The sequence below is a fragment of the Pleurotus ostreatus genome, assembly GCF_014466165.1.
Source record: "Pleurotus ostreatus strain PC9 chromosome Unknown scaffold_5, whole genome shotgun sequence".
In the NCBI taxonomy this organism is placed as follows: domain Eukaryota; kingdom Fungi; phylum Basidiomycota; class Agaricomycetes; order Agaricales; family Pleurotaceae; genus Pleurotus; species Pleurotus ostreatus.
The window spans coordinates 2,230,531-2,257,157 of NW_023503160.1; the positions used below are offsets into that span (position 1 = coordinate 2,230,531).

General features: G+C 51.6%; 11 protein-coding genes across 11 annotated transcripts; 6 read left to right on the forward strand and 5 right to left on the reverse strand.

Annotated features, from left to right (window-relative positions):
• Positions 1 to 17: 17 nt before the first annotated feature.
• PC9H_007826 (uncharacterized protein) lies at positions 18 to 1,557 on the forward strand (the record flags this gene model as incomplete). The annotated part of the gene is made up of 7 exons (XM_036777351.1): positions 18 to 200; positions 256 to 525; positions 574 to 692; positions 853 to 1,017; positions 1,073 to 1,145; positions 1,194 to 1,345; positions 1,401 to 1,557. The coding sequence occupies 7 exons, from the start codon at positions 18 to 20 to the stop codon at positions 1,555 to 1,557; spliced, it is 1,119 nt and encodes a 372-aa protein (XP_036630971.1).
• Positions 1,558 to 2,029: 472 nt separating this feature from the next.
• PC9H_007827 (uncharacterized protein) lies at positions 2,030 to 3,456 on the forward strand (the record flags this gene model as incomplete). Its single annotated transcript, XM_036777352.1, has 4 exons — positions 2,030 to 2,279; positions 2,331 to 2,459; positions 2,515 to 3,018; positions 3,089 to 3,456. The coding sequence occupies 4 exons, from the start codon at positions 2,030 to 2,032 to the stop codon at positions 3,454 to 3,456; spliced, it is 1,251 nt and encodes a 416-aa protein (XP_036630972.1).
• Positions 3,457 to 3,675: 219 nt separating this feature from the next.
• On the reverse strand, positions 3,676 to 6,495 carry PC9H_007828 (uncharacterized protein; the record flags this gene model as incomplete). The annotated part of the gene is made up of 11 exons (XM_036777353.1): positions 3,676 to 3,726; positions 3,788 to 4,323; positions 4,378 to 4,469; positions 4,522 to 4,849; positions 4,908 to 5,109; positions 5,166 to 5,470; positions 5,534 to 5,569; positions 5,639 to 5,781; positions 5,838 to 5,988; positions 6,045 to 6,244; positions 6,296 to 6,495. 11 exons carry the CDS (start codon positions 6,493 to 6,495, stop codon positions 3,676 to 3,678), a joined length of 2,244 nt encoding a protein of 747 aa, XP_036630973.1.
• A 917-nt stretch (positions 6,496 to 7,412) lies between these two features.
• PC9H_007829 (uncharacterized protein) lies at positions 7,413 to 7,856 on the forward strand (the record flags this gene model as incomplete). Its single annotated transcript, XM_036777354.1, has 1 exon — positions 7,413 to 7,856. The coding sequence occupies one exon, from the start codon at positions 7,413 to 7,415 to the stop codon at positions 7,854 to 7,856; it is 444 nt and encodes a 147-aa protein (XP_036630974.1).
• A 238-nt stretch (positions 7,857 to 8,094) lies between these two features.
• PC9H_007830 (uncharacterized protein) lies at positions 8,095 to 9,363 on the forward strand (the record flags this gene model as incomplete). Its single annotated transcript, XM_036777355.1, has 1 exon — positions 8,095 to 9,363. The coding sequence occupies one exon, from the start codon at positions 8,095 to 8,097 to the stop codon at positions 9,361 to 9,363; it is 1,269 nt and encodes a 422-aa protein (XP_036630975.1).
• A 136-nt stretch (positions 9,364 to 9,499) lies between these two features.
• On the reverse strand, positions 9,500 to 9,949 carry PC9H_007831 (uncharacterized protein; the record flags this gene model as incomplete). The annotated part of the gene is made up of 1 exon (XM_036777356.1): positions 9,500 to 9,949. One exon carries the CDS (start codon positions 9,947 to 9,949, stop codon positions 9,500 to 9,502), a length of 450 nt encoding a protein of 149 aa, XP_036630976.1.
• Positions 9,950 to 10,037: 88 nt separating this feature from the next.
• PC9H_007832 (uncharacterized protein) lies at positions 10,038 to 12,796 on the reverse strand (the record flags this gene model as incomplete). The annotated part of the gene is made up of 3 exons (XM_036777357.1): positions 10,038 to 12,443; positions 12,500 to 12,709; positions 12,752 to 12,796. 3 exons carry the CDS (start codon positions 12,794 to 12,796, stop codon positions 10,038 to 10,040), a joined length of 2,661 nt encoding a protein of 886 aa, XP_036630977.1.
• A 238-nt stretch (positions 12,797 to 13,034) lies between these two features.
• On the reverse strand, positions 13,035 to 14,677 carry PC9H_007833 (uncharacterized protein; the record flags this gene model as incomplete). The annotated part of the gene is made up of 7 exons (XM_036777358.1): positions 13,035 to 13,236; positions 13,289 to 13,625; positions 13,676 to 13,854; positions 13,907 to 14,012; positions 14,064 to 14,293; positions 14,351 to 14,466; positions 14,519 to 14,677. The coding sequence occupies 7 exons, from the start codon at positions 14,675 to 14,677 to the stop codon at positions 13,035 to 13,037; spliced, it is 1,329 nt and encodes a 442-aa protein (XP_036630978.1).
• Positions 14,678 to 15,016: 339 nt separating this feature from the next.
• PC9H_007834 (uncharacterized protein) lies at positions 15,017 to 16,994 on the forward strand (the record flags this gene model as incomplete). Its single annotated transcript, XM_036777359.1, has 7 exons — positions 15,017 to 15,252; positions 15,306 to 15,355; positions 15,406 to 15,500; positions 15,549 to 16,036; positions 16,096 to 16,287; positions 16,337 to 16,352; positions 16,410 to 16,994. 7 exons carry the CDS (start codon positions 15,017 to 15,019, stop codon positions 16,992 to 16,994), a joined length of 1,662 nt encoding a protein of 553 aa, XP_036630979.1.
• A 336-nt stretch (positions 16,995 to 17,330) lies between these two features.
• PC9H_007835 (uncharacterized protein) lies at positions 17,331 to 20,945 on the forward strand (the record flags this gene model as incomplete). Its single annotated transcript, XM_036777360.1, has 15 exons — positions 17,331 to 18,127; positions 18,190 to 18,200; positions 18,263 to 18,274; positions 18,332 to 18,383; positions 18,434 to 18,575; positions 18,627 to 18,674; positions 18,730 to 18,817; positions 18,863 to 18,981; positions 19,036 to 19,189; positions 19,248 to 19,259; positions 19,314 to 19,917; positions 19,972 to 20,236; positions 20,286 to 20,506; positions 20,564 to 20,687; positions 20,739 to 20,945. 15 exons carry the CDS (start codon positions 17,331 to 17,333, stop codon positions 20,943 to 20,945), a joined length of 2,856 nt encoding a protein of 951 aa, XP_036630980.1.
• Positions 20,946 to 23,041: 2,096 nt separating this feature from the next.
• PC9H_007836 (uncharacterized protein) lies at positions 23,042 to 26,306 on the reverse strand (the record flags this gene model as incomplete). Its single annotated transcript, XM_036777361.1, has 7 exons — positions 23,042 to 23,196; positions 23,246 to 23,540; positions 23,594 to 23,755; positions 23,810 to 23,972; positions 24,029 to 24,287; positions 24,343 to 25,106; positions 25,162 to 26,306. 7 exons carry the CDS (start codon positions 26,304 to 26,306, stop codon positions 23,042 to 23,044), a joined length of 2,943 nt encoding a protein of 980 aa, XP_036630981.1.
• Positions 26,307 to 26,627: the final 321 nt, after the last annotated feature.

The following is a 26,627-nucleotide window of genomic DNA, read 5'->3' on the forward strand; positions in this document are numbered from 1 at the left end:
TCTAGTTATTGACTCCCATGTCCAGTATCGATTCGTCTCAGGCAGCAAGCAACGGTGTTTCAGGCTTCTACTCCTATACCGATACGCTCAAAGGTGTTTACTATGGTCCTGGGTGTGTGAAGACAGCTTTGCCTCAATTGTTGGAGATCATTGGTGCAAAGAGAGCATTGGTGGTGACGGGCAAGAGCTTGCACGAGAAGGTGAGCCACGATGATAAGCACTTAAGTTATCGCTTGGTTGACTCGATTGCGTTAGACCGATGTCGTGCGCCGAGTAGAAGCTATTCTGAAAGAGCACGACGCATATGGTGCTACATTCCATGAGATCGGAGAGCATTCGCCAATAGCTGGTATACGGGCTGGAATACAAGCCTTCAAAAACGTCGGCGCGGATGTCATAGTCGCAGTAGGCGGAGGATCGCCTGTTGATGCTTCCAAAGCGATGCTCTACTTCCTCCACGAGGAGGGTGGGCCTCAGCGCTATCAGATCGCGATACCAACCACTCTTAGTGCAGCGGAGTATTCAGTATGTTGTCCCGCCCCGTGTAGGTGTCCATTTTCCTGACGTACATAGATCGGAGCAGGCTATACAAATGATGAGGGTGCCAAAGTCGCCGTATCGTCTCAGGCCCTCGCGCCTGCTGGGATCATCTTGGATGCAGAACTCACGTTAGCCACACCTGCTCGACTTTGGTACGTATCGGGCAGTTAACTCGATTAGTTGGAGTAACAAATGCCGTATGCAGGCTTTCCACAGGAATCCGTTCCCTGGATCACACAGTCGGTGAATAAGGATTATGCCATGTGTGGATGTCGATACTAAAATATCTGCTTCTCTAGAGACATTGTACAGGCCTCTGATTCCGCATCCTGTGAAGGTTCTCTGCTACTCAGCGATGGCGGATCTATTCAAGTATCTGCCCCTCTCAAGGGATCATCCGGAGAATGTCGAGTATCGGCAGTGGCTGCAGATCGCATCCTGGATGAGTCTTTGGCCCACTAGGCTCCAGAAGTACAGGTTAGTAGTAGGGAATACAGTGGCGGGTGAATCCCATGTACTCACCGGATACCAGTGCGTTAGGGCTCTCGCATGCGTTAGGTCACAAACTTGGCGCTGCCTACAGCATACCCCATGGGATCACATCGGTCGGTACAACCATTGCACACTGTATAATATGTTTACGCCTTTCCCAGTGCCTTACCCTCTCCCCGACAGTCAAGCTGATGGCTGAAATTGGGTCAGAAGTCGACAAACAATACCTTGCCAAGACACTGTTCTATCTTGAGTCGCCTTCCACCGGCTCATTGAATGGCGACGTTCAAAAGCTCTCATCTCTAATTCAGCAGTATGTTTCAATTTCCGGCCACCCGCCTCGCGTTCGCTCAGCTGACGTCTCCCAGGCTCGTAATAGATTTGAGGCTTGATTCTAACCTTGCAGAATACAACGTTCCGACGGCGGACCTCCCTAAGGTCGCTGAACTGGCACTGGGCACTAAAGACAGCCCCAATTTCCCCAAAGTTGTTGATCTGCTCAAGTCTTTGTACCCCCCTGCGTGATTGTACATGTGTAGATAATAGTGTGAAATCGAAGTCAAGGCAATGTGTCGTCATAAATATGGGTACCGCCGCAGCCGCTATTGGCAGTCACGGTGGGCCATGAGTACGGTGCTGTCCGTGTGATCACGGAGTCATTCTTTGCAATCGACCATCAGTGTGTCAGCCAGGAGGGCGGGCGACGCGAATCCTTGTAGCCCCTGGCCTGATGCCACTCCCCGTAGTTTGTTCCCATCTCGGCGCAACATACGGTCCCAGTTTAGTCGGGAGCGCTCTCCTGAGTCTCTTGCGCAATCTCACCCCTCCAATTCGCTGTGGTTCTCGCTTCACCGCTTACCGCCGTTCTAGGATTCTGACGTGGTCGACCGGACAGGAACACGTCGGACAATTGACACTGTTCCCAGGACATATTACCAGATATATTGCCAGCAGACCAAGATTCACCCAGTCACCGTGTCATACTCGCGGACCCGCAATGCAGCAACGGAGGCCATACTCAGCGAACAAGGGCAAGGACGCCTCGCCTAACGGCAATGGGACGAGCCACGAACACAAGGACACGCATAAGCATGAACACGAACACGAACACGAACACGAACACGAACACGAACACGAACACGAGCATGACCATTCGCACTCGCATTCAATATTCAGTTTACATTCACACTCACATGGCGAGGGAGGCCAGGGTGCAGAGAAGATAATCGAGGCGTTGCAGGGATCTGGTAAGCTCTATTACCGCTGCAGCAGCGGACTGGGAGGTGACACGTCCATAGGTGATCGAGGCAGTCAGATCACATTAGTGGGACTGTTCGCGAATATTGGCTTGACTGCTGCGAAAGGTGCTGCTGGCTGGTACATGCACTCTGCATCGTTGCTGGCAGACGCCGGGCATTCATTGAGTGGTGAGCCTGCCCCTGATGCTGCATGCTTCAGTGCTCAGCGCTCACATTGGCGCAGACCTTCTCGGCGATTTCGTGACACTGTTCTGCTGGCGATTGTCGCGCAAACCACCATCGGAGCGGTACCCCTACGGGTTCGCGAAGTTTGAGACGTTGGGTACCACCACGGTTTCGCTGTTGCTCATTGGCGGCGCGCTGGGAATAGGCGTACATTCCTACCACCTTCTGATAGTAGCGTTGAGTGAAGCTGCTTCCCACACTGCTTCCGGGAGCGTGCAAACCATCCTTCAACAAGTAGCCTCCGTAGCCCCCCACATCCCCACAGTCGGCCACGCGCACGTACACACCGTCGACCCTAATGCAGCATGGTTCGCTGCCGTAAGTGTTCTGGCGAAAGAATGGCTCTACCGCATAACGAAGAAAGTGGCGGACGAAGAAAGAAGCCCTGTGCTGCAGGCTAACGCAATACATCATCGCAGTGATGCTTATTCGAGTGTAGTCGCCCTCGTGGCGATCCTGGGTTCCTGGCTTATCCCAGCCTTGCCTTTGGATCCAATTGGGGGTGAGTTCATGTCCGCCTGCATGTTCGCGTGGATGTGTTTTTGACTTATCATTTCCTTCTTCGTTCTCAGGGCTTATCGTGGCTATCGTTATCCTTCGGCAAGGCTTAGGGCTCTTGGGAGGTGCATGGGGAGACCTTACAGACGCAAGCGTTTCTTCTAGAACGCGGCAATCTCTCCTCAAGACGTTGGACCCGCTAATATCTACCAACAATTCCACGACATCGGACCCATTGCTGCTTGTCATTCGTCAGATAAGAGCTCGCCGTTCGGGGTCTTTGATGTTCGTAGATCTGAAGGTCGATGTTCCTGGAGGCCTGACAGTATACGAATCATCGGCATTGGAAGTGAAGATTTCACAGACGTTGATGAAAGCCCGGAGGGAAATTGCGGAAGTTAATGTACAGTTCCGCCCCATTGATGTGAAAGCCCAAGCATAGTGGGTCTACCTTTACGCAAAAGCTCTGTAATTATTGGGTTCATGGATGGAACTTGTATCGTTATTGCTTCAGTCTTGCGAGAATGCTTTGAATTGAAAGATGTCTAATAGAGCCAATATACTATATAACAATTACATATGTGTTAGTTGTTGTGTCAATAGTCCGAGATCCGTAGGCAGTATGGAAGGAATGCGTCAACGGTGAGTAGAGCACGAGCCTCTACGCGAACATCGCTACCGTAATGGCTTGCATCTTTCCATCACGGATAGCCTACAATCGAAGTCACCGTCAGCGTAGCTCAATGAAATGTTAAACAAAGTAAACAACGTACCTCATGTATGCGCGAGATGTTCTGTCCAATAGTCTCATCCTCGACGCCCAAGCCCTTCGCAAACCTGGTATAGTTCTCGCTGCCGTGCATTTTAACTCCAAGAGTTAATCGGACAAATTCATAGACCATGCGTGTCTTGTTGAGGTATGGACTAGCTGGGGCAGCGCCGCGCTGTCCGGAGAGGTAATCGCGACGGAGTTGGTCGAGGAGGGCAGTTGCGCGGGAGGCGAGATGTGAGCGGAAGGAGGGGATAGAGACCATGGCGATTCCAGAAGAGATGGCGTCGGGCAGGGTGAGTTCGGTCAAGAAGTCGAACAAGGGTATCGTTGTTGTTGAGGCCATCTTCTTCATGCGAGCAGGAGCATCCATCGAGCCGGAGGTGTCAAGTGATGTCTGAGCAGCTGAGAGGACCTTTGATGTAAGTGCCTCAAGCTCTGCTGGGGATACGACTGAAGCGAAGAGGAGCGATAATTCTTCGCGGATGATTTCTTCGACGCCCCTCACAAACTCCATTTGGAGTGCACGAAGGTCAAGTGCTGATGGTAAATCATGTCAGAGCTCGAACGCAATGAGCAAGGTAGTGTACCAACCTTGGCAGAGGATATACAGGTACGAGGAGATCAGAAGCGACAGGACATCCAGTGAATTGACGGTGGCACGAGCAGAAATCAAGGCCAAAGAACTAGAAAATGAGAATAAGACCTTGCTACCTCGACGTATGTAAATGTACCCACTTTACTGCTTGGTTGTGCATTTCAGCGGATTGGATGTGTGTTGAGACAGGGTTTGCGAGGTAGCCGAGTTCGCTCACATACGCAGCAGTTGCGATATCAATACCTTTCGTGTGGTAGTTCAAAGATGGATCGGTGGCGGCAAGGGAGGGAGGGAGGCCGTTGTTCATCGCTGGGTTAACCAGTTCCGTGCATTGGGCGAACAGGAGCTTTCCGATGTGGTGGAGGGCAAGACGCGTCTTCTCCATGGCGTTGGTCACAGCCATCGCCTGGAAGTTTCCTCCATGGTGGATCTCACCAGTCTCGCCGTCGATGAGAGGATTGTCGGTGGCTTGAATGGAGGAAAGTTTAGAATACGAAGGCAAATCAGGGGTGACTTAGGGGCTTACTGGAGTTGCATTCTTGCGTGACGGAGACGTATGCGTGGAGGATATCTTCGAGTTGCGGGCCCAAGAACTGGGGAGAGGTTCTGAGGGGGTAACGATCCTGGCGGAGAGTCCCCTGGTCCTCAGCAATATGGACTTCCTCGTGGTGCACCGAGGCAAATGTCGTCCCTTCAAGCAAGTTGTAGATATTACGGGCAGCCTCGATCTGGGAAGAATTCATGTTTAACAAACCACGGCTATTGAGTTGAGTGACCGTCTTACCTGTCCAGGGTGCGGTCGGCAGGTCGCGTGGATGAAAGGCTCGAAGGAGAGACGGGTGCCTACTAGGGCCTCCGTTCCCATGGCCGTGCACACCTGAGCGAGCATGGCAAAATGAACAGCTTCGTTCAACGCCAACGCGCCTACAGCTGCGGAGAACGCGGTACCGTTAAGGATACCAAGAGGTTCCTTGGATGCAAGGGGAAGGGGGTCGATGCCGTGGCTTGCGAGGGCTTTCGCTGATGGGACCATCTCTCTGGCACCAAACGCTGCAGGCCCGTCGAATACACGGATTGACGGGTTGCCCACTGCCGAGATGACGCGTTAGTCATAGATAGGCCTATGTCATGACTAAAGAACACTGCACCCACCAACTGTCCCAGCGATATATGACAACGGAGACAAATCTAAGACGAAATGAGGTGAGGTAAGGTTAGAGTCATCGATAACACGCGTATGATAACATAACAACTGACCACCGGAGGCCGAGATGCTGCTGCGAAGGGGGACGACGGGGGTGATATTGGCATCGAAGATTTCTGCTATCTTCTCGATGAGCTCCCAGCGCACGCCAGAGTGGCCGCGGATAAGAGAGTTCATGCGAATGAGCATTGCAGCACTGCGAGGACAGAGTCAAGTCCTGTGTTAAGCAGACGTAATTGGGGGAAGACTCACCGAACCCAAGCTTCGGGCATGCTCGTCGCGCTCATTGGGTCGGAAAGGGGAAGGACATCGAGGGGTTGCGAAGAAGATGGGAGGACACCGACATGCTGGTGCTGGAGAAGAGCGTGTCCCAGGCTTAGGGGCTGGTCAGTTCGCGTATCAGCTGAGCGAACAGGTAATTAGGATCGCAACACTTCCTGGGAATCGTGAACGACGTACCACTACCGCCAAATCCTGTACTCAGGCCGTATACACTGGCGCCTGAAGCAACTTTATCGGCAATGACCTTTCGGCTCTTGACGACCTTGTCCTTGATGCTGGCGGAGTCGTCGAGTGATATTTTGGCGTGATGGCGTGCGGCCGCGACCACACCCGCTAGTGACAGCGTCTTGCCATCGACCTTCACAGTCTGGCCACTTCTGGAAAGAGTTCAGGAGTACTGATATGATGGACTCGTAGATCGCGCTTACTTGTACGACTCGAATTCGTAATATGCCTCGACGAACTTGTCTAGTAGCGTCTTCTCCTCGGACTGTGGCCATGGGCTCTCCGTGGTCGCTTTCGGTGCGTGCCCATTGAGGTGAACACCATTGGTGTGCGGTTTCGAGTGCCCGTTCATGATGGTGCCGTTAACGCGAGGAGCGGCGGTGGTCCCTGAGAGAATAGTCATATTCGTTCAGTAAGGGTAGTGAATTCTGGGCTGGCTCCTATGACGGTAAGTGGATAGCTGCAGAACATTTTATAGAGCTGGAGTCCGGGTGAGATCCGGGTACGAGCACAAATTATTTGGGACTTGGTATCACAACACCCTGGAAATTCTGTGTGAGTATGTATTCACGAAAATTTGGGTATCTAAACGGAGTTCTGGTCATCGAGAGAAGGAACATGATTCCGCCCCTGCCTGTGCTGACTCCTAGTCCCTATATAGATGCCGGCGTTAGCGCTGAATATACGCGGTACGTTGGGGACGGTGTTGGATTCAGATTATAGCAATGCCTGCGATGAGGACCAGCGAATATTATCAGCGACTATCATTTAGAACATCGGCGCGATACCATTTGGGTCAGGGCCCGTAGTTATCACTTTATGCAATTTCCAAGGGGACGGCGTGCCGAAGAGCACAAGTTAGCTAACAGTCAGCATGAACGACGAGGAGAATGTCTCGGATCTTGCGAGATAACGATATCCACCTCTTTTTCCAATCCTTCGTCTTCGAGAAGGTTTCACGAAAATGACATTCCGCTTCGCTGGACTTGGTTTCAGAGACCAGGCTATTGGCCCATCATGGAAATCCCACAGTCGAATTATTACAGCAAGTAAGCGACCTGGCTGCAGAGATAGCAGTTCCAAGTCCCGGCGTACTATGCTGTGGCGGACAGATCATCGGGGGCGGAATGGATACTTTATTATCTTGATATCGCGTGTTTCTTTTTCGTTGCGGATCCGTTGCGTTGTTGAAGGTGATCAGGGGAGGGTGCGAGGGGAGCGATGGACTCCTGTGCAGCAGTTGGATGTGGCCGCGCGCATCGCCGGGAGAACTTGATTCAACCCCAATGGCTTTGAGAAATCTCGCCACGCTCCAATTTCATGACAGGAATCTCGTCGCTATTTTTGCCTCTGCCCACGCAAAATTGGGACTCAGGGGCTACGCGCAAGTCTGACAAACCACCGAACGATGCCGCCTCCATGGCTTCTCTCTCGACCACCACCACCGACGCGCGTCGCGAGCTCAGTTATCGCCACCCAGCATCCCATGGAACCCTCCCCCACGAGCTCATCGAGTCCCTCAACAGGGCGTACTGGCTGCACGTACTCGCAGTAGACCCTTCCCAAATATTGCCACCCGGCAAGTCTCTATTGGCGATGATGATGCGAACAGAAGCGCATCGCAGTGAGGCAAAGACGGACTTACATCGCACGGTCGAAGGAATAGTTCACAAGGCATTCTGGGATGAGGTGCGTCTGCCAATCTCGTCTGAGGTCGCCAGGAAACTGATTGCCGATATCACCCATCTATCTCAAGGCGATTGAATCCCTATCGTCTCCGATACCTTCTGCCCAATTGGCGCGGCTGAAGCTTCTCTACGCTGATTTGTCTACCGCCATTACACCACTTCTGCCGCCCGATCATTCGGTACTGGTTCAGCTAGCTTCGCCTTTGCCTCCCACGTCTTCACCACTACAAACGTGTCTCACATTACTGAAGGAGGTCGTGATTGCCTTGAGAGAAAGATGTGCACCCGTCCGTGATGGCGACTTTCTTCAAGTAATGAAGAGACTGGACGAACCTAATGCATTACCTACCACTCCCCCTTTGAAGACTACAAAGGAAGCCGTACCCCATCTGCCGATTGCAGTATGTATCGTGGACGTGATTCAGTCCATAATCACCCTCTCAGAACATATGAAGTCTGATCTTGAACAATTTGCCTTGGGCACAATGTCAGAAACTCAGCTCAAAGCTACGATAACACTGCAAGCCAAGAGGCGTGAACGAGACCTTATCGCAGAACTTTGGAGGACCAATGAGGAGAAAGGGGAAGACGTAGCCCGGCGTTTATGGAACCAATGGGCATCCGAGCCTTTGGAACCCCATCTGCAACTGCGGTCTGAAGATAGAACTCACCATGCCCGATGGGTGCTTCGACTTGTTCAAGCTCTAGGATCCTCTGTGTCGATATCCTGCGATGTACCTACTCCCAAAGATCGCCTGTCGACTGCGATACACCCTGTCCCTGCCTCCCAACTTACCTCAACCCCCTCCCATAAGAACAGTCTCCCTCCGCAATTCCTCCTCTCTTCCCCCTCTCTGTTCTATTTGCAGAACCTTCTCCAGGCTATCGTCATCAGTGCTGCTTTGCGTACCTTGCCCCGGTTACCCACTCCATCGTCTACGTCTGCTACTGCCCCAGGAGGGGACTTCATGGAACGGATATGGTCCCTCCTTCGATCCGAAGTGGACCAACCAGACGACACCCCAGGTGCCACCAAGTTGATCAATCTCGAAGACGAGGTAGTGCGAGCGAGGACCCTGGCTGTCGCCCACCACCCAGCGTCTGTCCCTAATCTCGGAACAGATCCTTCCTCAGCGACCCCAAGTGCACCCCCAATGGGCAAGGAGGAAGAAGCGCGATTACGTGCCGCCGTCCAGCGTACGCTGCAAACGCAAGATCCTGTGTTCGTGCTCCTGCAGACGCGGCTTCTTGTCAGCATGGCGAAATATTCAGTTGATCTTGTGGCGCAGTCACCAGCTGATCAGCCGGCTGGAGGTGTGCCCTCGGGAGGATCTTCGTCTGTTAGTCATGGTGCGCCTTACGCGCCGAGTAGCATGCACACAGGAAGAGATGGAGGGCGGCCTGACAAGAGACTCAGATTATCTTCCCCTAGCGAACTCCCTCAAAATGCGGAACCGCCGAAGCATGTTGCCTTGATCAAAGGGTTTGAAGATCCTGTCTTGGTTCGGGCTATAGAGGAAGCCTTTTCCAAGTTCGCCCGTTGTATCAAATGGGTAGCAGAGACGTGGCAGGATGTAATTTAGCGCTTCAAGTTACGGGCTTCAATGCTGGGGATGTTACTTATATAGGTGTACTATAGAATACTAAAGGACAAAGTACAATAGACATATAATACGTGTCAAAGTAATCCTGTAATAATGGCAATTGTAGATTCAACACCTACATGATTGTGCAACCCCAGCCTCTTTCCTGCCTATCTCTGTCTCTCTCTTGTCTTTCCCTGTCCTGTCTGTCGCTTTCCCGTTTGGCTTGCTCGCGCTCTACAGCCAACATCCGCTTCTGATACGCCTCAAGCTGCTGCTGCTCCCGGACTCGAAGACGTTGGGCTTCCAGTGCCTCCCTTACCGCCTGCCGGTGTTCTTCCGTTGCTCGCCGAGTCCGTTCTAACTGCTGGAGCTGGTCCTCCAGCAACCTGACCTCCATGTGTTCAATTGCCAGCTCAGCGAACAACGGCTGATCTGCTCGGACTGGTAATGGGTTTGGGTTCGGAGCAGCCCCCTGGCGCACCTCCCTGGCATGCGGCAAAGCTTGTTCCTGCTCGCCATCGTTTATCCTTCCCGGGATAGCCTCTTCCTCGACGTCGGTGTGCCCACCGTGCTCAGCTCCCATGTGTGGGTAGATTGCGTTTGCACTAAAGACCCCCATGCATTTCCAGCAGATATGTGCCCCGCATCTGCCAAGTAGAGCCGTTCAGGTGTTAGAACCGTTGCGAGTTGACTACGACATAGACTCGCCTGCAGGACATATGGTTGCATCCCCCCGATTTCTCGATGGGTGCCTGGCAATTAGGACATCTCTTCGCTTGTCGTATCCACGCCTCGCTCCAGTCGTCGTGGTCCCGCAACAACCGGGCATCTGCGCACGACATCCCGTCATGCCCATCTTCGTGGCAAGCCGAACAAACAATCGAGAAACACGATGGGCACTGCACAGCACAATCAGTTCGCGTCTTATCCTCCGTCGCCCGATAGATTTGCACGCAATCCGGTGTCTTGCAATATCTCAGACCTTTGGGATTTCTTGTTATGTGGGACGTGAAGGCCACTTCGAGCAAACGCGCGAAATCGGCGGGTGTTAGGAAGCGTTGGACGATGGGGATCGGAATGGGCTCCCCACAGCCTTCCCCGACGCACGTAAGAGGGAACTTGTCGCTCTCTTCCGCACTAGTTAGGAGATGGCGCATGCAAGGTGTGCAATACGCATGTTTGCAGCCGAGGACCAAGGGATTGCTGACATTATCGTAGCAAACAGGGCATATTTGCTCGGCTGGAACACTTGCAGCTATTGGTATTTTGGCCTCTTCAACCGACTGATCGACGAGACTCTTCAAGATATGTCGTGCCTCTTCTCCTCGCACTAAGATGAGTCGAGACGTCGCATTGAAATGAACATTCTCACTGCCGAACATTTCTTGTAGCGCGGATACGCCTTGACGGATGAGGAAGCCTACGCTCCGCTTCTGCAAAGTGAAGCACCATTCTTTGCTAGCGAGTTTCTGTAACTCGGCTTCCACCATTCTCTTGATGGCGTCGACGACGTCCGGCTTACCATAAGCCTTGAGGAGTTTCTTCCGGTGGTCAGCACTTAGGAATCCGCCTGTATCTTGAACGACAGCGCGGATGAACTGGCTTTTGGAATGTCCTAAAGACGGATGACACCCCTCGATCTTCTCTCCAGCGGCCAGATGTTCGACCCTCACCTTGAGGGCACCGACGGCCTCTCTCACCTTCCCGAGAAGGCGAATCTGAACGACGTCCATGGATCTCAGCTCTGTAATGGCGAGGTTGCACGCATTCTGGTCCTTGATACTCTCCACCAGTGAGTCCCACTGATGCTTTTGGGCAGAGTACTGGGAGGCCGGGATGGTCAACGTGTATTGCATGGGTGTAGGTAGGTGCAGCCAAAACATCGACTCCTTGATGTTCATGTTCCGGGGGAAGGTCCCATCACCCAATAACTGGTAGACCCGTTCGGCTTCTTCCCTTGAATCGAAATGAGCCTCTACAGTGACGATTCCATCTACCGACTTCTGTGAGTTATTGGATTCCCCGAGCGATACCAGGCCAGGTGAAATGCCGGCAATGTGACGGCGCAAGGAGTCGATAACGAACCGGTCGCCTTGCTGCCGGACATCCTGTTCTATTCGTCTCACAAACGATGCCCCAGTGAAATCGCGTATGTTGGTCTCGTCCACGGTAGTGTTTGCGATACTAACCATGATCAAATTTGCGTTGAAGTTCGTCTTCATGCTGACCGGAGGGGGGACATTGACTTCGACTTTGACACGGCGTCCCATGAGGACCTGACTGTTCAGAGCCTCAACCTTCCTCCCTGCGGTTTCCATATCGTCAAACTCAGCGACGAAGCTGACATATGGAGACCTCCATGATATGGTCAAAACGTCCGTATCTTGAAAGCCCGACGTGCCCATCCCGCCGGGAAGGTTGTAAGGGCCTACTTCGACCTTGAGTTTCTCGTTCCTCAACTCGATATCTTCCAAATCGACGGCCAAAGCTTCTCCACCATCAGTGTCGGTGACTACTTTCACAGTGCGCCGACCGCCCAGTGTTGCTTCATTATCCTGGATCAGGAATCGACTGGCTTCAACCCCCCGGTCCAGGAAAATATTTGCGATCTCCGTCTCTCGCGCATCAGCGGGCAGGTTTTTTATCTGCACTGTGCAACACTCAAAGCCTGTGACCAGGTCTTGTACGTCCAATCCAGATCCGAAGGTCACCAGTGAGCCCTCAATGATGCGCTGAATGGCCTGCGTCCCTTCCTCCCGGGCGATCTCCGCCAGTCGTGTCTGGTATTCCGCATCGCGAGCCTTTCGTAGGGCTTCTTGTTGTACAACTCTTGCTTGTCGGGCTGCTTCGCCCACCCTCAACGCCTCCAATGCGTGTTCTTCGCCTGCTGTATGAGCCTGCTCTCCCCCTTCCCTTCGAACCCCCTTGCGTCGCCGTTCTTCTTCGCGATGCTGTTCTTTGACTCCTGTGACCTCTATATGTCCTTCTCCGCGTTCGTTATTGTTTAACCGACGTCTTTCGTGACCTTGTTCCTCCTTCACTTGAGTTTGGTGCGCGTTGCGATGGTGCTGCTGAGCCTGAACATATGCATTAGGTTTAGCACTATATAGTATGCAGCCAACTCCAAATGTACCACAAGATCGTGCCCGAACCAGCATTCAGTGCCCCTTCGGCACGAGCCTAGTTTCCAGGCCCTACAAGGGATTTCGCCTCGTTTAGGCTTGGTCTGCTGTTTGGTAGAGTCGCCAACGGTGCGACTCGACGTAGCTTCATTCTGGTTGCGTCGTGGGACATTCCTTCGCGGAGGTATAAGTGGCTTTGCTGCCTGGCGTACGGAAAATTTCTACACCAGCGAATCAGAAAGTTGTGATCTTGGTAGCCGTACCTGTTGAACGCCAGAATTCGAAACGTTGACTCGAGATTGAGACATGGGAAGAGGAAACGTACCAGCAGCCGCAGTACAGAAGCTTAATGTCATGTCTGGCGATGGCCACGCATCGAGGCCCTCCAGAACCCCAGGACATTGGAATAGGGCAATCCAGCTGTTTACTCCCTTCACCTTGTGGGTGTGCCGCCGCAGCCAGAGTCTCTTAGGAGTTGTGTCAGGGGCCCCTACCATCGACAACAAACCACCGCACCTCCACAAATGAAAGGCCGATATTGTCATTCTATTTACCACATCCAGGACAACAGTGTAGGACGTCGTGCACGAAGACGTCGCATTCCGAGCAGAAATCATGCTTGCAGGTCGTACAGCGATACCTACCTGTAGGGCTGAGTCCCTCTGTCACTGTTGTCAGAGGCGTAGTGGGAAAGAGTCGGCCACAAGCATGGCAGTCGGGAATAAATGATGCATCCTGGAGCGTTTGCCTGCTGTTCATGAGGAGAGCGGCCATAAAGAGATGGGGGTGTTAAGACCTACACTGCATCGTACGGGCTAACCGGGAACAAGTGATGGTAGCTTCTTGCAAGATGCGGCGAGCTCACCACCATCAGACCGCAAATATCACAGTCCGTCGGGATGTCACATATCTTCGCGAGGCAGCGAGGGCACAGAAAACCCTCGCTCTTGAGCTCTGAATGGCACACGCAGAGGCTTTGCGGCGACGTATCCGGCAACCGCGTCGGGAATCCCATCATCATGAGGTCGGCGGCAGGATTACCACCGCGCGAAGTCATATTGCGCTGCGCGGGTGGAGGAACCATTTCGAAAAGAAGGTCTTTGAAGTGCCCTTCATTCAACGCGACGCCGAACTGACCTTCCTTGGCGCCATCAATGACATGGAGATACGGTTCGAGATGGACATACCACCAGTTTTATCGCAGAGTTCTCTGCAGATCTTCATCTCTGCTGCAAGTGCCACTACGGATATACGGATTTTGCTTTTGACGCAAGCGTCTAGAGTGTCGTGGATGTTCCCTGGGTCGCAGGTAGTGAGGGAACCGAAGATGATGAGGATTTCTCGCGAAGAATGTGTAGGAAGATGGCTACAGACGGTCACTTTGAGATTCGGGGCGGAGGAAGAATGTGCTCGCTAACCTCATGCTATTGCGAGCCATTTCAATGGCATTCTGTAAACTGGGGTCTCCGGTCGGTTCTAATTTGTGCCTTTCTGAGATTGCTTTCAATACATCCTGTGGGTTGCCTATAACAACTTTATGGACGCATGATGCAAGAAAATAGCCAATTTGCACACCTGTCATTTCGCCTATACGCTCTCCAAGACCGGCCCTCATTCCGACCACTCCCATCTGACCCAGCGGATTCTGATCGAACCATTCGACTATAAATTCGCGTGCGTACTGTAGTGTCAAGTCAAATCTCGTTGGCCGCATGTCTCGATCGAGCATAGCTAAGGATAGATCGAGCAACAAGACCAGATGTCGGATAATGGTACGCCGAATAGCTGAACCAGGGGTCAGAAGTCTTCAAGGGCACGGCGCATTAGCCTGCCGCGCGCAAGGAGAGCGGTGAATGAGGTACCTCCGTCTCCTCCCCCGGGCCATGAATTCGTTCACCGCCCCCTGAAGACTGCCTCCCTCGTCCTCTTGGACAGTGTCCCATGAGCGCGCAAAATTCGCCTCCCAGGTGTATGCTTGCTACAGAAACATAAACGAGGCTCACATTGACGCGTAATGAAGAAGTTCATACCACGTCTTTGGGCTTTCCCTTGCCCTTTTCTTTCTTCTTCTTGTCGACAGTTTTCCCCTTCCCCTTCCCCTTGCTTACCTTGAAGTCATCATCGTCGCCCATGGAGATGTCTGAATCGTAGTCGACGTCCATGAAGTCATTGTCCTTTCGTTTGGACATGCCGACTTAATGATATTATCAGAGTATGAATGGTAGATTCCCGAATCAGTCCCGTGCAGGACTATGACTTCAGTGTAACGTGGGGATCTGGGGTGGATCCGTAAGCTTTAAACGTTTGCAAACGCGACACGCGATGGTGATGGAAAGGACTCAGAGAGAACGCCAGTGGTTGCGCTAAAGCAGTCACAAAGAAACTGACTGTGGGAATATGGATTGTGATTGTGGGAATAATCTACTTGTGTCAAGAGACCTGTGTCATCGGGATTGGGATGATGCAGCCGGCCATCAACTGCGTCTTTTTATGCCCCCACACTTGGATGCTCCCCGACATACTCTTTAATGGATAACTCTACCTCGACCATCATAAATGACATTCCTAATGCCCCGCCACGCCACGGAAGCCCAGTTGTCGCATTCATAATTGGCCTCGCCATCATATTGCTCGCGTCCATACTGAACGCAGCTGGACTCAACCTTACGAAACTCGATCACGTATGGACGAGCGCAATACCGAAATCCGCAAGGAAAAAGGATTGGATGAGGCCGTTGTGGTTGCTGGGCATGCTTCTCTACATGTGAGATATCATGGGGCAATGACAGCGCGTTCAGAGTGCTCATTATTCTCCAGACTATCACAGCTCATTGGCAGCACACTGGCGCTCGAGTACATGCGCGCAGGTTTGTGGTTTCAGCTATTTCTCAGACATCAGCTAAACAAGCCCCCGTAGAATACGTAGCGCCGCTGGGCTCCACGTCGCTCGTATTCAACTTTCTGTTCGCCCGCTTTCTTGTCGGCACACCAGTGACAAGTACTGACATCTACGTGAGTAGTTGGGAATCATGACCCTGGCAACGGCCTGACCAGTCCCAGGGTACCATCATCGTGATCATTGGTGTAATAGGCATCGTTGCCTTCGGCTCCATCAATAGCGGACTCGCGACTGAAACGGATGCAGCCCATCTATCACATCTGTGGAGGCGCGGTGGCTGGCTGGGATTCTTCTTCTTTATGGCATTCTCCCTGGCCCTGCTCTTACTATTCACCAGCAAGCTTGATGCCCTTCTTGCTGCCCGGTCGGAGATCAATGCGGCTCCTTTCTCAGGGATACCTATACCCCCAACTTCAACTACTGCGGGTCCTAGAAGGGAAGGCCAAGAACTGTCCCCGTGGCAGAAGGTTGCTGGCGTAGGAAGCGCGATCCGTGGGTACTGGGATGCGGCTATGGTCAAGGTTGGAGAGTGGTTAGAACTGTGGACGGCGTCAAAGGACGACAAACAGATTGCATGGACGCTCGGAATAGGTTGGGCTTGCTGTGGGGGTGGTTTAGCCGGTGGTTGCCTGGTATTCGCCAAAGCCTCGTACGTCGCATCTTCATTTGAACCGTCAAACACATATTTAGTTGATCAACGAACCCTAGTGTTCAACTCATCTCAGGCTCGCTTTCACACGAGAACACCGGTAACCAGTTCGGACACGCATCCAGTATCTTCACGTTTATATTCCTGGCGACCACAGCCGTTCTGCAAATCATTTGTTTGAACAGAGGCTTGAAAGTTTACGATTCGACCTTGGTGGTTCCCGTGTTCTATGGTGTATACACAGCTTCTGGGTATGTTTCGCCTTCTGTTCCATATATCCCAAGCTTATTCCGTCTCAAGATTTCTAGATTCTCTGGTAATGTGTTCTCACCGTTTTATGTCACTAATGCACCCGCTCATACATTCATCGTAGATCTTCAACAATGAAGTCGATGCCTACCAATCGTGGACGTTATTCCTCATCTTCGTGTCTATCTTGATCCTCATATCTGGTGTGGTCCTTCTCACGCACAAGAAGCCCGAGCCTCTGCATAATAAGGCTAAGACTTCGCCCGTCGTCTCAGCGCGACAGAGTCACCGAGGGAGAACTCCCACTAAGAAGTCTCCAGGGGATGGCGATGATGACGAAGACGAAGCCGGAGAGGATCACGCTCTGCGAACGAGGGTTGAGGGTGAAGAAGACGGGGAGGCTCTGTGGTCGCTTGGCGACGCTAGTGACGACGAAGACGATGGCTTGGACTCCAAAGCGCACAAGCCACTACATGCCACTGGAAGTTCTAGCCGTGTACATCTCGGTGACGAGGGCGCTCGACTGATAAATGGTGCCGAAGATGACGCTGAAGATGGCTCTCCTGAACACAGGGACAGATCCACTCATCTGCGGAGGTCGATGAGCTCTGATGCGACACTTCCCGTGTCGGCCAAAGACACAGTGCCATTTAGTGACGAACATGAAGATTATGGCGAATGGAAGTATGCTAAACCACCGAAGCCATGATTCTGACGATGACTATTCCGAATTCTACTTCATCACATATTTAAGATATTCCCCACACGCACATCATCAAGAGACTCCATTCACGCACATAGATTCATACATTTATTCATGACGGATTCTTTATCATATCAGTAGCATTGACTTACATATAATGACCATTTTCCTCTCTACAACGCGACAAAGGTTTCGAGGCTTGCGCCTCAGCCCAGTCGAGGTTGATAGGGGCGACACCCCTGATCATGAGGAACATGAAGTCGCGCGCTCGTGGAAGCCTGGCGGTGAACCGGCGCACTCACGCTGAACCAACACTCGACGTTTCTTTCAACTCTCGAGGGGATGGACAAAAGCGATGGGATGTCTTGGACAAGGAAGAAACGCGCGCACAACCCACCAAGGCTCGCGTTCGGCTTCCTCATTATTCTGGTCTCCGTCCTCTTAGCTGCTCAGTTCTTCCAATTGGCCTGGCTATCTCCCACTTCTGTGAACCTGCCGCCCCATGCGTCGGAAACGATATCTCGATGCCGGTCACTTCAGATGAAGGCAGGACCCTCGGAAGGCTTCGATAAACGACAGCAGTCCGACCGGTTCGTCCCCGGGACGAAGCCTTATCTTCTCACCAACGCAAGGATATGGACTGGTTTGGAGAATGGCACCGAAGTCATTCGCGGGGACGTCCTGATTGATAAAGGCATTATCAAGGGAGTAGGTCACTTTGGTCGTGGATTCATTGCGAATGCGCGCACTAGGTTCGCTGACCTCGAGGTCGTGGACGCCGGGGGGAAGTGGCTTACCCCCGGCATTGTGGATATGCACTCACACATTGGAGATGCATCGTCTCCCGCTCTCGATGGCTCCGAAGACGACAACTCTTTGGCAGGAACTGCGCAGCCGTGGTTAAGGAGTTTGGACGGCCTGAACACGCACGATGATTCGTACCTTCTTTCGATATCCGGAGGTGTTACAACGTCGCTGGTTCTTCCAGGGTCAGCCAATGCGATTGGAGGTCAAGCCTACTTGATTAAACTACGCGAAACTGCTGAGCGGACACCTTCGTCAATGTTGCTGGAAGCGCCGTATCAAATCAATTCCTCCTTCCCCGATCCAAACCTACCCCTACACTGGCGGCACATGAAGTGAGACTCTGAGCTACATAGCTTAATTGTTGTTTGATTCTGATTGGCAATGCTTCCGTTAGGCACGCATGTGGTGCGTTTAAGGTCTTGCCTTGCTGTGAAGGACCTCTCTGATGCCTACACTCTTGATTACAGGAGAGAATCCTAGTAAGCCTTAACTTCAATGCCCGTGTCGCTTCATTCAACTCAGCCATTATTGCATAGGCCGAGTATACGGGGTTACACGCATGGATACCATCTGGGCCTTCCGTGCATCGTAAGTTCAATGCTCACAGAGTCTTCCGTGTACTTATTCATCTACCACAGGTATAACAAAGCGCGAGGTATCAAAGAGAAGCAAGACGCTTATTGCGCGCGTGTGAGTAAGAACGAATGGGCTGGATTGGGCGACTTCCCTGAAGATTTACAATGGGAAGCTCTCGTCGATGTTCTTAGAGGGCGTGTCAAGGTATGTCGGACCACCGGAGGCTATAGTGTAAGAGCTCAATCAAGTACCAAGGTAAACATTCATTGTTACGAGACCGTTGATTTGGACGCGCTCGTACGGGTATGTGATTCTCTGTGTATATTTTCTATGATACATTGCTGACATCCTCGCGCAGCTATCCAATGAGTTCAGCTTCCCTATCGCCGCATTTCATCATGCAAGCGAAGCCTATCTCGTTCCCGACACCCTCAAGAAAGCCTACGGTGAGTCCTCGCATCAGAGCATCAAAGCGATACTAATTCCTACAGGGTCTCCTCCGGCGATCGCTCTATTTGCTACCAACTCAAGGTATAAACGGGAGGCGTACAGAGCTTCTGAATTCGCGCCTCGTATCCTGACTTCCCATGGTTTGAAAGTCGCGATGAAGGTCAATTCGCTCGATTTGTTCCCACATCTCTTAGCCTACTCACAATTGAATTAGAGCGACCATCCCGTCCTTAACTCTAGGTTCCTTCTGTACGAAGCGCAACAAGCTTATTTCTATGGAATGCCAGAGAATGCTGCGTTGGCCTCCGTAATCAGCACGCCCGCCGAAGTCGTTGGAATGGGTCATCGACTTGGCTTCGTTCGCAAAGGTAAGCTGAAAAATAGCTAAGACCTGTTGCGTCTTACTCAAAGGCATCAACTCCTCAGGCTGGGACGCAGGTAAGCAGATGTTGTCAGCTATCAAATAGGATACGTATAGATTAACTCCGTTAGATTTGGTGCTCTGGGATAGTCATCCTCTTGCCTTAGGGGCCACCCCTGTTCAGGTTTTCATTGACGGTATCCCCCAGCTGTCTTCTCCACATGTCAACACGAAACCCGCCTCCTTCCAGCACCCTCCCAAGGTACCAAATTTCGACAAGGAAGTCAAGCAAGCGCTCAAATACGAGGGTTTGCAACCCCTTGAGCCAGCGGCCTCTACACATGACGTCGTAGTATTCACCAATGTCAAGGATGTCTTCACAGCTCACGCGAGCGGCATTATGAAATCCTTCTCTGCATCTCATGAAGACGAGCTTGGCGTTGTGGTGGTTCGTGGCGGAAAGATCGAATGTTCTGGCCAACGCGCGACATGTTTCGCGAACGGAAATATTGACAGTCTCGAGGCAGACGTCGTGGACCTGGAAGGAGGATCAATCTCTCCTGGCCTTCTTTCGTTCGGGGCACCGCTAGGACTGGAAGTGATCAACCAAGAGCCTACTACGAACGATGGTCTAGTTGGTGATGCTCTCCGCAAACCGTTACCGAAGATTCTTGGCGGTGACACTACTGTTGTCCGCGCAGTCGACGGCCTCGAATTTGGTACCAGGGACGCATTGTAAATTTTCATCCATTCTCATACTGGCTTCTGTTAATTATGGTATTTGGGCAGGCTGGCGTACCGGGCAGGTGTCACCTCCGCAGTCACTGCACCTCTTGGATCAGGCTTCTTCTCTGGGCTGGGTACAGCCTTTTCGCTGTCAGCGAAGCACAAGTTAGAGCAAGGATCCATCGTCAAGGAGGTCACTGGCTTCCACATTGCTGTCAGGCATAACTCCAAAGGCCCAAGTGTCAGTACGCAAATTGCTTTGCTGAGGCGTTTGCTGCTTGCTCCTGTTGATGGTGCTCTGGGACACCACTTCCGAGACGTTAAAAAGGTGTGTGATCTACATGTTCATTTGCTTAGCCGGTCCAACGATAAGGCAGGGCGTACTGCCGTTGGTCATCGAAGCCCACAGTGCAGATATTATCGCTACGTTGATATTGCTCAAGAGAGAAGTCGAACGAGAGATCGGGTCCGACATCAGAATGACAATTAGCGGGGCGACAGAAGCCCATCTACTGGCCAAGGAACTGGCTCAAGCCGCAGTTGGTGTCATCGTGAGGCCCTCACGACCGTTCCCATATGTTTGGGAAGATAGAAGACTGTGCGTGACCTTAGTCTTCCCTTTTGCCTATGATGCTGATTTTTATATACGCTACAGCATGCCGGGTCCTCCTCTTACGAAAGAGAGCGCTATATCGAAGTTGCTTTCTTACAACGTTACTGTTGGCATCGGCATTGAAGAGCTTTGGAGTGCTAGAAATACACGATTCGATTTGGCATGGGTCAGTTAATTTACTCTTAGATAGCAAGATTCCTGACGAATGTTTATTCAGGCTGCTATCGAGACTGGCCTAACGATGTCTGAGGAGGAAACTCTGGCCTTGGGCACCATCAACCTGCGCAAATTACTGGGTGTGCCGTACGTAGAGGACGACAGCTCGCTAGACATGGTCGCTACCTGTGCCGGCAGCCTCTTGAGCATGGACTCGAAGGTCGTGGCAGTGTTTTCGTCCAGCATCGGGCGAGTAAATTTCTTCTAGCTCTGACCTTTTTATTTAAACGACGTTTCGATATTTATGTTGTATAAACTTTGACAGCAATATTACTCCAGCTCTGGCGTCGAGATACGCCCACAGACAACTCATTCAAAATCTGCTGGTGGGCCTCGATACATGGATATCGGCTTGGGATCTTCATGTACAGGCGCTGCTGCTTTGTCTCTTCACACCGTGCCCTATCTGAGGTTCCCAGAGGAAAGCGCTGTGAATACCTCCAGAATGACGAAGCAGGGGATCAAGCTTGTACATCCAATAGTATCAATGACAACTTTACGAAGACAAGGCCTAAATCCCTCGTAAGCACGCTCGTGCGCCTGGGGTACCAAATGCTAGTAGTTTGGACATCATCTCAAGGTATATTTGAAGTTGAACCCATAAGACCGATCTCAGTAAACTATGTTCATTGCAGCATCGTAATCTACTTGTTCAGGTAAAGCAGCTCGAGGGACAGCCCCGCGAACTAGCATAGGCTCGTTCGCGGACAGAAATCCAAATTCAAATTGATGTAGATTAGGTAGACCGGAGCAACGCTAGGCTGATAAACTAGCCTCTCTTCGAGGCAGAAATCCGAATTCACTGGGGTAGAAATTCACGGTGGAAAATGGTAGAATGGGATTGGCTAGGCAGGAGTGCCGCTGACGTGATTAGCGCTGGCTGCTATCCTCTTCTGTCAAAACCCTTGATGGGGATGTCCTAAACGGGTGGACCAAATCGCGATCCCGTCTGATCGCGGAAGGGTCCATCAAGGGTAGCTGACTGCCCGCCCATCGATCGCGACGTCGTACTCATTGTCTCAGCCAGCGAGCTCAAGATATCAGTCAATATTGAGCCTAAGGATTCAAGTTTTTGCTAGTAAATTCAAATCATGTTTCTGTATGTATACTCTAGTGAATGGACCATCATGTAAGTAGAACATGCTGGAAAACTTGATGATTTGACATTAAATGCACAAAGCAGGAATATGGTGCAACTATCACAGCACTAGTCATTGGAGATATCTATTTACCTCTGAATCACCCATACATTAATATTCTATGATATAATTTCTTTTGTTTTCATTATTATTTCAAACATTGTTTGGACATACTTCGCTTTGTGGCTACTTTTTATCAGCTCTGAGTATCTACCCACTTTCTATCAATTTTATCATGATTTTAAGCAAAAGACGCGGGCTCAAATACTTAAATCTGACGAAGAACTTGAGCTCGCTGTCTAGAACGGCGAGCACGAAGGTTTGGTCGGACGATGGGCCATGCGACTACCAATGTGGCAGGTTCTCACGAGGGACTAGCTAGAAATGGACCGAGGAGCGCCAAGGTTCCTGGATTCTACGGAATTCTCATTCTATGGAATTCTATCCCAGTCAACTGGGTGCCCTCCTTCGAGGGTATGATAGTCGATGCTCTTAGAGCCACGCATACAATCAGCGTTAGAGCGTTAGAGGTGCGTAGCCTCGCAGCACAAGTCGAAGGTCCACGTGCAGCAGAGATCGCGCTCCTGGCGGATGTTGCCGACTGCCAAGAATATAACCACAGCAAAGCGGAATCAATTCTGGAGAGGATAAACTACGACGAACAGCTAGTCTTGGCCCCGCGAGGGAGAGAGCGATCCCATAAACGTCCTGGTTCCATTGCGATGGCACGAGGAACCACAACATGAAGATACAGATATACTGGCGCGGATGGGGCATCCATAAGGCGCAACGGGCGAGGCTGGTTGAAGACACAGTGGAGAAAGGGCATCGAATCTGTCAAAGATTGATTGAAGGTCGCCAGGCTATTTTCATGGAGGAAAGATGTCGAGTCCGGGACGAGGTTGTCACTATTCGGTGACCATGCACATATATTCTTGGTAATATTGTCAGTGTATTGTGTGACTATCATATTCGGGCCACAGAACACAATCTGCATCTTCAAAGGCGAAAGTATGAATTTAGAAGGTTCATGAGCGACATCCAAAGAATTGTACGGAACCGTCAAAGCTAAGAAATATAAAGCGACTAGGATATGACAAAACGACAGACAGCAAATCCTATGATATACAATTAGTCTACTCCTATACTTACAAATACAACTGGTTTATCTTGAAGCGGGGGTAAAGTACGACTGAATCGATTGTTTTCGGCTGACGTACGAGGAAACGGCTGCTCTGCGTTGATAATGAACACGCATCGATAGTTGCTTGATGGCTGCTTTTGTTCGCGAGCGATCAAGGTGAGCAGCACGGGTATCAGCTAGCACAATATTAGCACACACATTGCAGATAAATACCGAAAAACTAACCAATCCGCGAGTGAAGCGAATCTAACGCCAGCTTGATGAGTTGAAGAGGCGTATCAGGCTTTTCAGGACGCCGACCCAAACCCAGCATCGAGGGGGAGAAAGGCTCGGGCTTCTGCGCTTTCTCGTTCTCTGTGTAGAGATCGATAGCGGACAGTGCCACCGCCAGGATATGGACATAGTAGCCCAAATCGACGTAATCCGTCTGTGAGTTGATTTGGAAAATATCACGGCCAGAAGCGTCGTTGAGCAGTGCCTTCACCAGGGGGAACAAGGGAGGCAAGTTGGAGTAACCAGTCTAAACGAACATTAAGTAAGTAAGCAATCACGACATTGGCAGATTAGACTCACTGAAGTAACGGCGCGCTTGTCGAGGATGATTGAGCGCGCAATTACTCTTGCTATTCGCATCGTGCGACCAGACCCAGAGGCAAGCAGGCCCACGACGTAGTCTTTGTTGATAGGTTCCACGTCTGCCAGAAACCCGAGCAACTTGTTGCAGACAGCCGATTCCTGCAATAAATGACGTTGAGTAATTTGCAGCGTCCTAGTCGGCGAGGTGCTCACTATATCGGGAATAACATCATCGCTAGGACCGATGGAAGAACATATGTCGTGTACAGCCATAATGAGGTCTCTGGTGATATCTTGCGAGCAAGAGGGATCCAACGCAACATGAGAGAGCAGAAGCAAAACATTAGGAATCTCCTGGGGTATAAGAGAGCCAAACCTAGGGAGAAAGGTTCAATGACACACAAGGCACAGACAAAAGGTATTTTTATTTACCTTGCCGCTGATGTGGTTAAGTATATTAGACGATAGAGCATCTTCTCCCGAGTCGTGCTGTCAGATGTAGGCCCACGATGGGGGCCCACTGATGCCCATCCCGCTTTCAGAAGGATAGCCGGATCCGCACCTAAGCGATCCAAGGCAGAGTAGAGCACCGAAACCGGTAAAACAGCGGCCGACTGTAGAGGACCACTCCATAGGCGGCTCAGTGTCAGGTAGGCAGAGAGACCTAGACGCGGATGGTCGTCGCTTAAGGCTAGATTATCAGATATATCAGCGTGCATTTGAGGGTCATCGAAGGGGAGACCTACCCAGTTGGCAGGCGTAAGGTACGATACTGCTCAACAGCGAGGTCGGTAAAGTCTCCAGCAATAAACTAGAGAGGGGGACATCTTGGCGCGTGAGTGCCGCGGCAAGCGAACCCCAGACAGGATTGTCGTCCGGAGCGGTAAACTGGGGTACCTCGTGCTCGACTTCCATCTGATCCGTTGCATCGAGCCACAATGGGATCCCAAATGGCTTGCTTTCTGATTCCGTATCCACTGTCTTGCCTTTGTCCTTGTCCAGAATGACATTTATACTTTTGCTGCACTTGCGGCCAAACAGCCTCTGCTGATCTTCTTCGCCCATCTCGTGGTCGTCATTGGCGCCGTCGCTCGAGAGGTCCTTCTCCAAACGGTCTCGGTATTTCAAGGCACTGAAGGCAGCCCCTTCGTCTTGCCAAGCCGGGTCTTCTTCGTCCATCTCCGCCAATAAACCTTGCTTGCCAGCGACGGCTGTTTCAGCAGCACGAAGGGCGTCCGCGCCTTTGCCCTTTTTCTCAGCATTCTTCTTCTCCTTTAGTAAAGCATCTAAGGGATTCTCAACGCGTCGACTACTTGCTGAAGGCCGTCCGGTAGCCTTGCCCTTGCCCTTGACGTCTGTTATCGTTTCGGGGTATTTAGTTGGCGGGGGGCGAGCAGTAGGTCCGTCTAAAGATGAACGCTTTGTGCGTAGGTCATAGCGCTTGCTGCCCGACGAAGAAGCATTGGCTGATGGTTCTTGCTTAGAGGCGCGGGTAGACTTTCGCATGATTCTAGAGAAGGACGTTGCCGTTAGTTCGTAGGACGCGAAGGAGAGATATATCGCACATCGGGTTGATGAGTAAGTCTTCTAGGTCAGAGTCCGAGTCGAGATTATCCTTGAAATCCTTCAGAGCCCGTTCCTCTGAACTCTCCCTGCTCGCTTCGCAACGCGCTTTAATGTCAGCAATGATCTGAGCTGCCTTAGCTTCTCCGCTAAGGGCAACTGGTGCTTTCATAGAAGGGGCGGCGCGGGGACTTGACGGAGGTGGGGTCAATGAGCCAGCATAGACATCGGGAATGCAATCATCGTCGTTGACAGACGTATTGGAGGTCCGAGTTGATATTTCGCCAGGACTAGAGCGGGGAAGTGAAGTAGCAGAGGACCCCGAGACGACGGAGTGATGATCATCTTCCGAAGCCAGCAGAGTGGCTGGGACGGAGGCTTCCCTGTTTTGCAGCGCCTTGATCGAGACTAGTTGAGGATCCTGGCGCCATTTGTCTACGGAGTCCTTCACGACATCTACTTCACGGATTGATAATCTAGATACATCCACCTCCATTTCATCAGACTGGCTGCTGGGGACAATGATGGAGGGTTCGGGTGATAAAAGCCGCGGTCTCTTATGCGAGATAGGAGGCGTGGCGAGGGCTGGCGCGACATTGACTTTAGCCGTCGGAGAGGGAGTTAGAATGAAAGTATGAGCCTTGGCATTTTTTGTAGGGCGTTTTATGACTGTAATCATTGAGTCTAGTCGGTGTTCATTGTCTGAATCGTCGTCGATGTTCTTCTTGCGCTTCCCGGATGGCTTAACAGCGGTGCGTGATGTAGTCTTGTTGATAGTAGATTGGGACGATTGGGACGATGTGACAGGCAGGCCCAAGCCCAGCGCACTGGCATTATGAGAGTGCAAAGCTTTGGGCTTCGTCGCGTCCCTTGTGCTTCGATGTCCTGGCTCCGAGTCGGGAAGCGGTGTGGGCAGCGAAGCAACAGGGCGCGCCGGAACGTCAACCTTGAGTGCAGGCATAGTATTTGCGTCTTGGTCGCGTATTCTGTCCTTGGATTTCTTTGTGTTACTAGGATTTAAGGCTCGCTTAGGAGACTGGGATGGTTGTGGGCCCGAGTCATGGGAAATGGTGCGTGGGCGACGCGTAAAGAAGTCAGTTATTGGCTTTGTAGCTTTGCCTGTGGCCTTCGTCGTGGATTTTGGCATGGTGGCGACCACGGGTGACGGTGAAGAAAGAGGGTAGGGGTACTACGCGATATTGGCGGACCTTGAAAACGCGCTCACCCTGCGCTTCCCACGATACTCGGTACACCATGACGGTGCCTCAGCGAGTTGTGACCTCTCGTCAAGCGCCACCGGATGTTGAGGGCTGCTAGGTGGGGCTTTTTGGAGATACTTCCGAGAACAAATAGGTGTTTGGCTCATCAGAGCAAATCCCAATCCCGGACGTTAAAACGTTTATTAGTGGATGGCTGACATAAAGGAAATACTTCTGAGACTCAAGCATGAGCGTTCTTTCTGAATAGG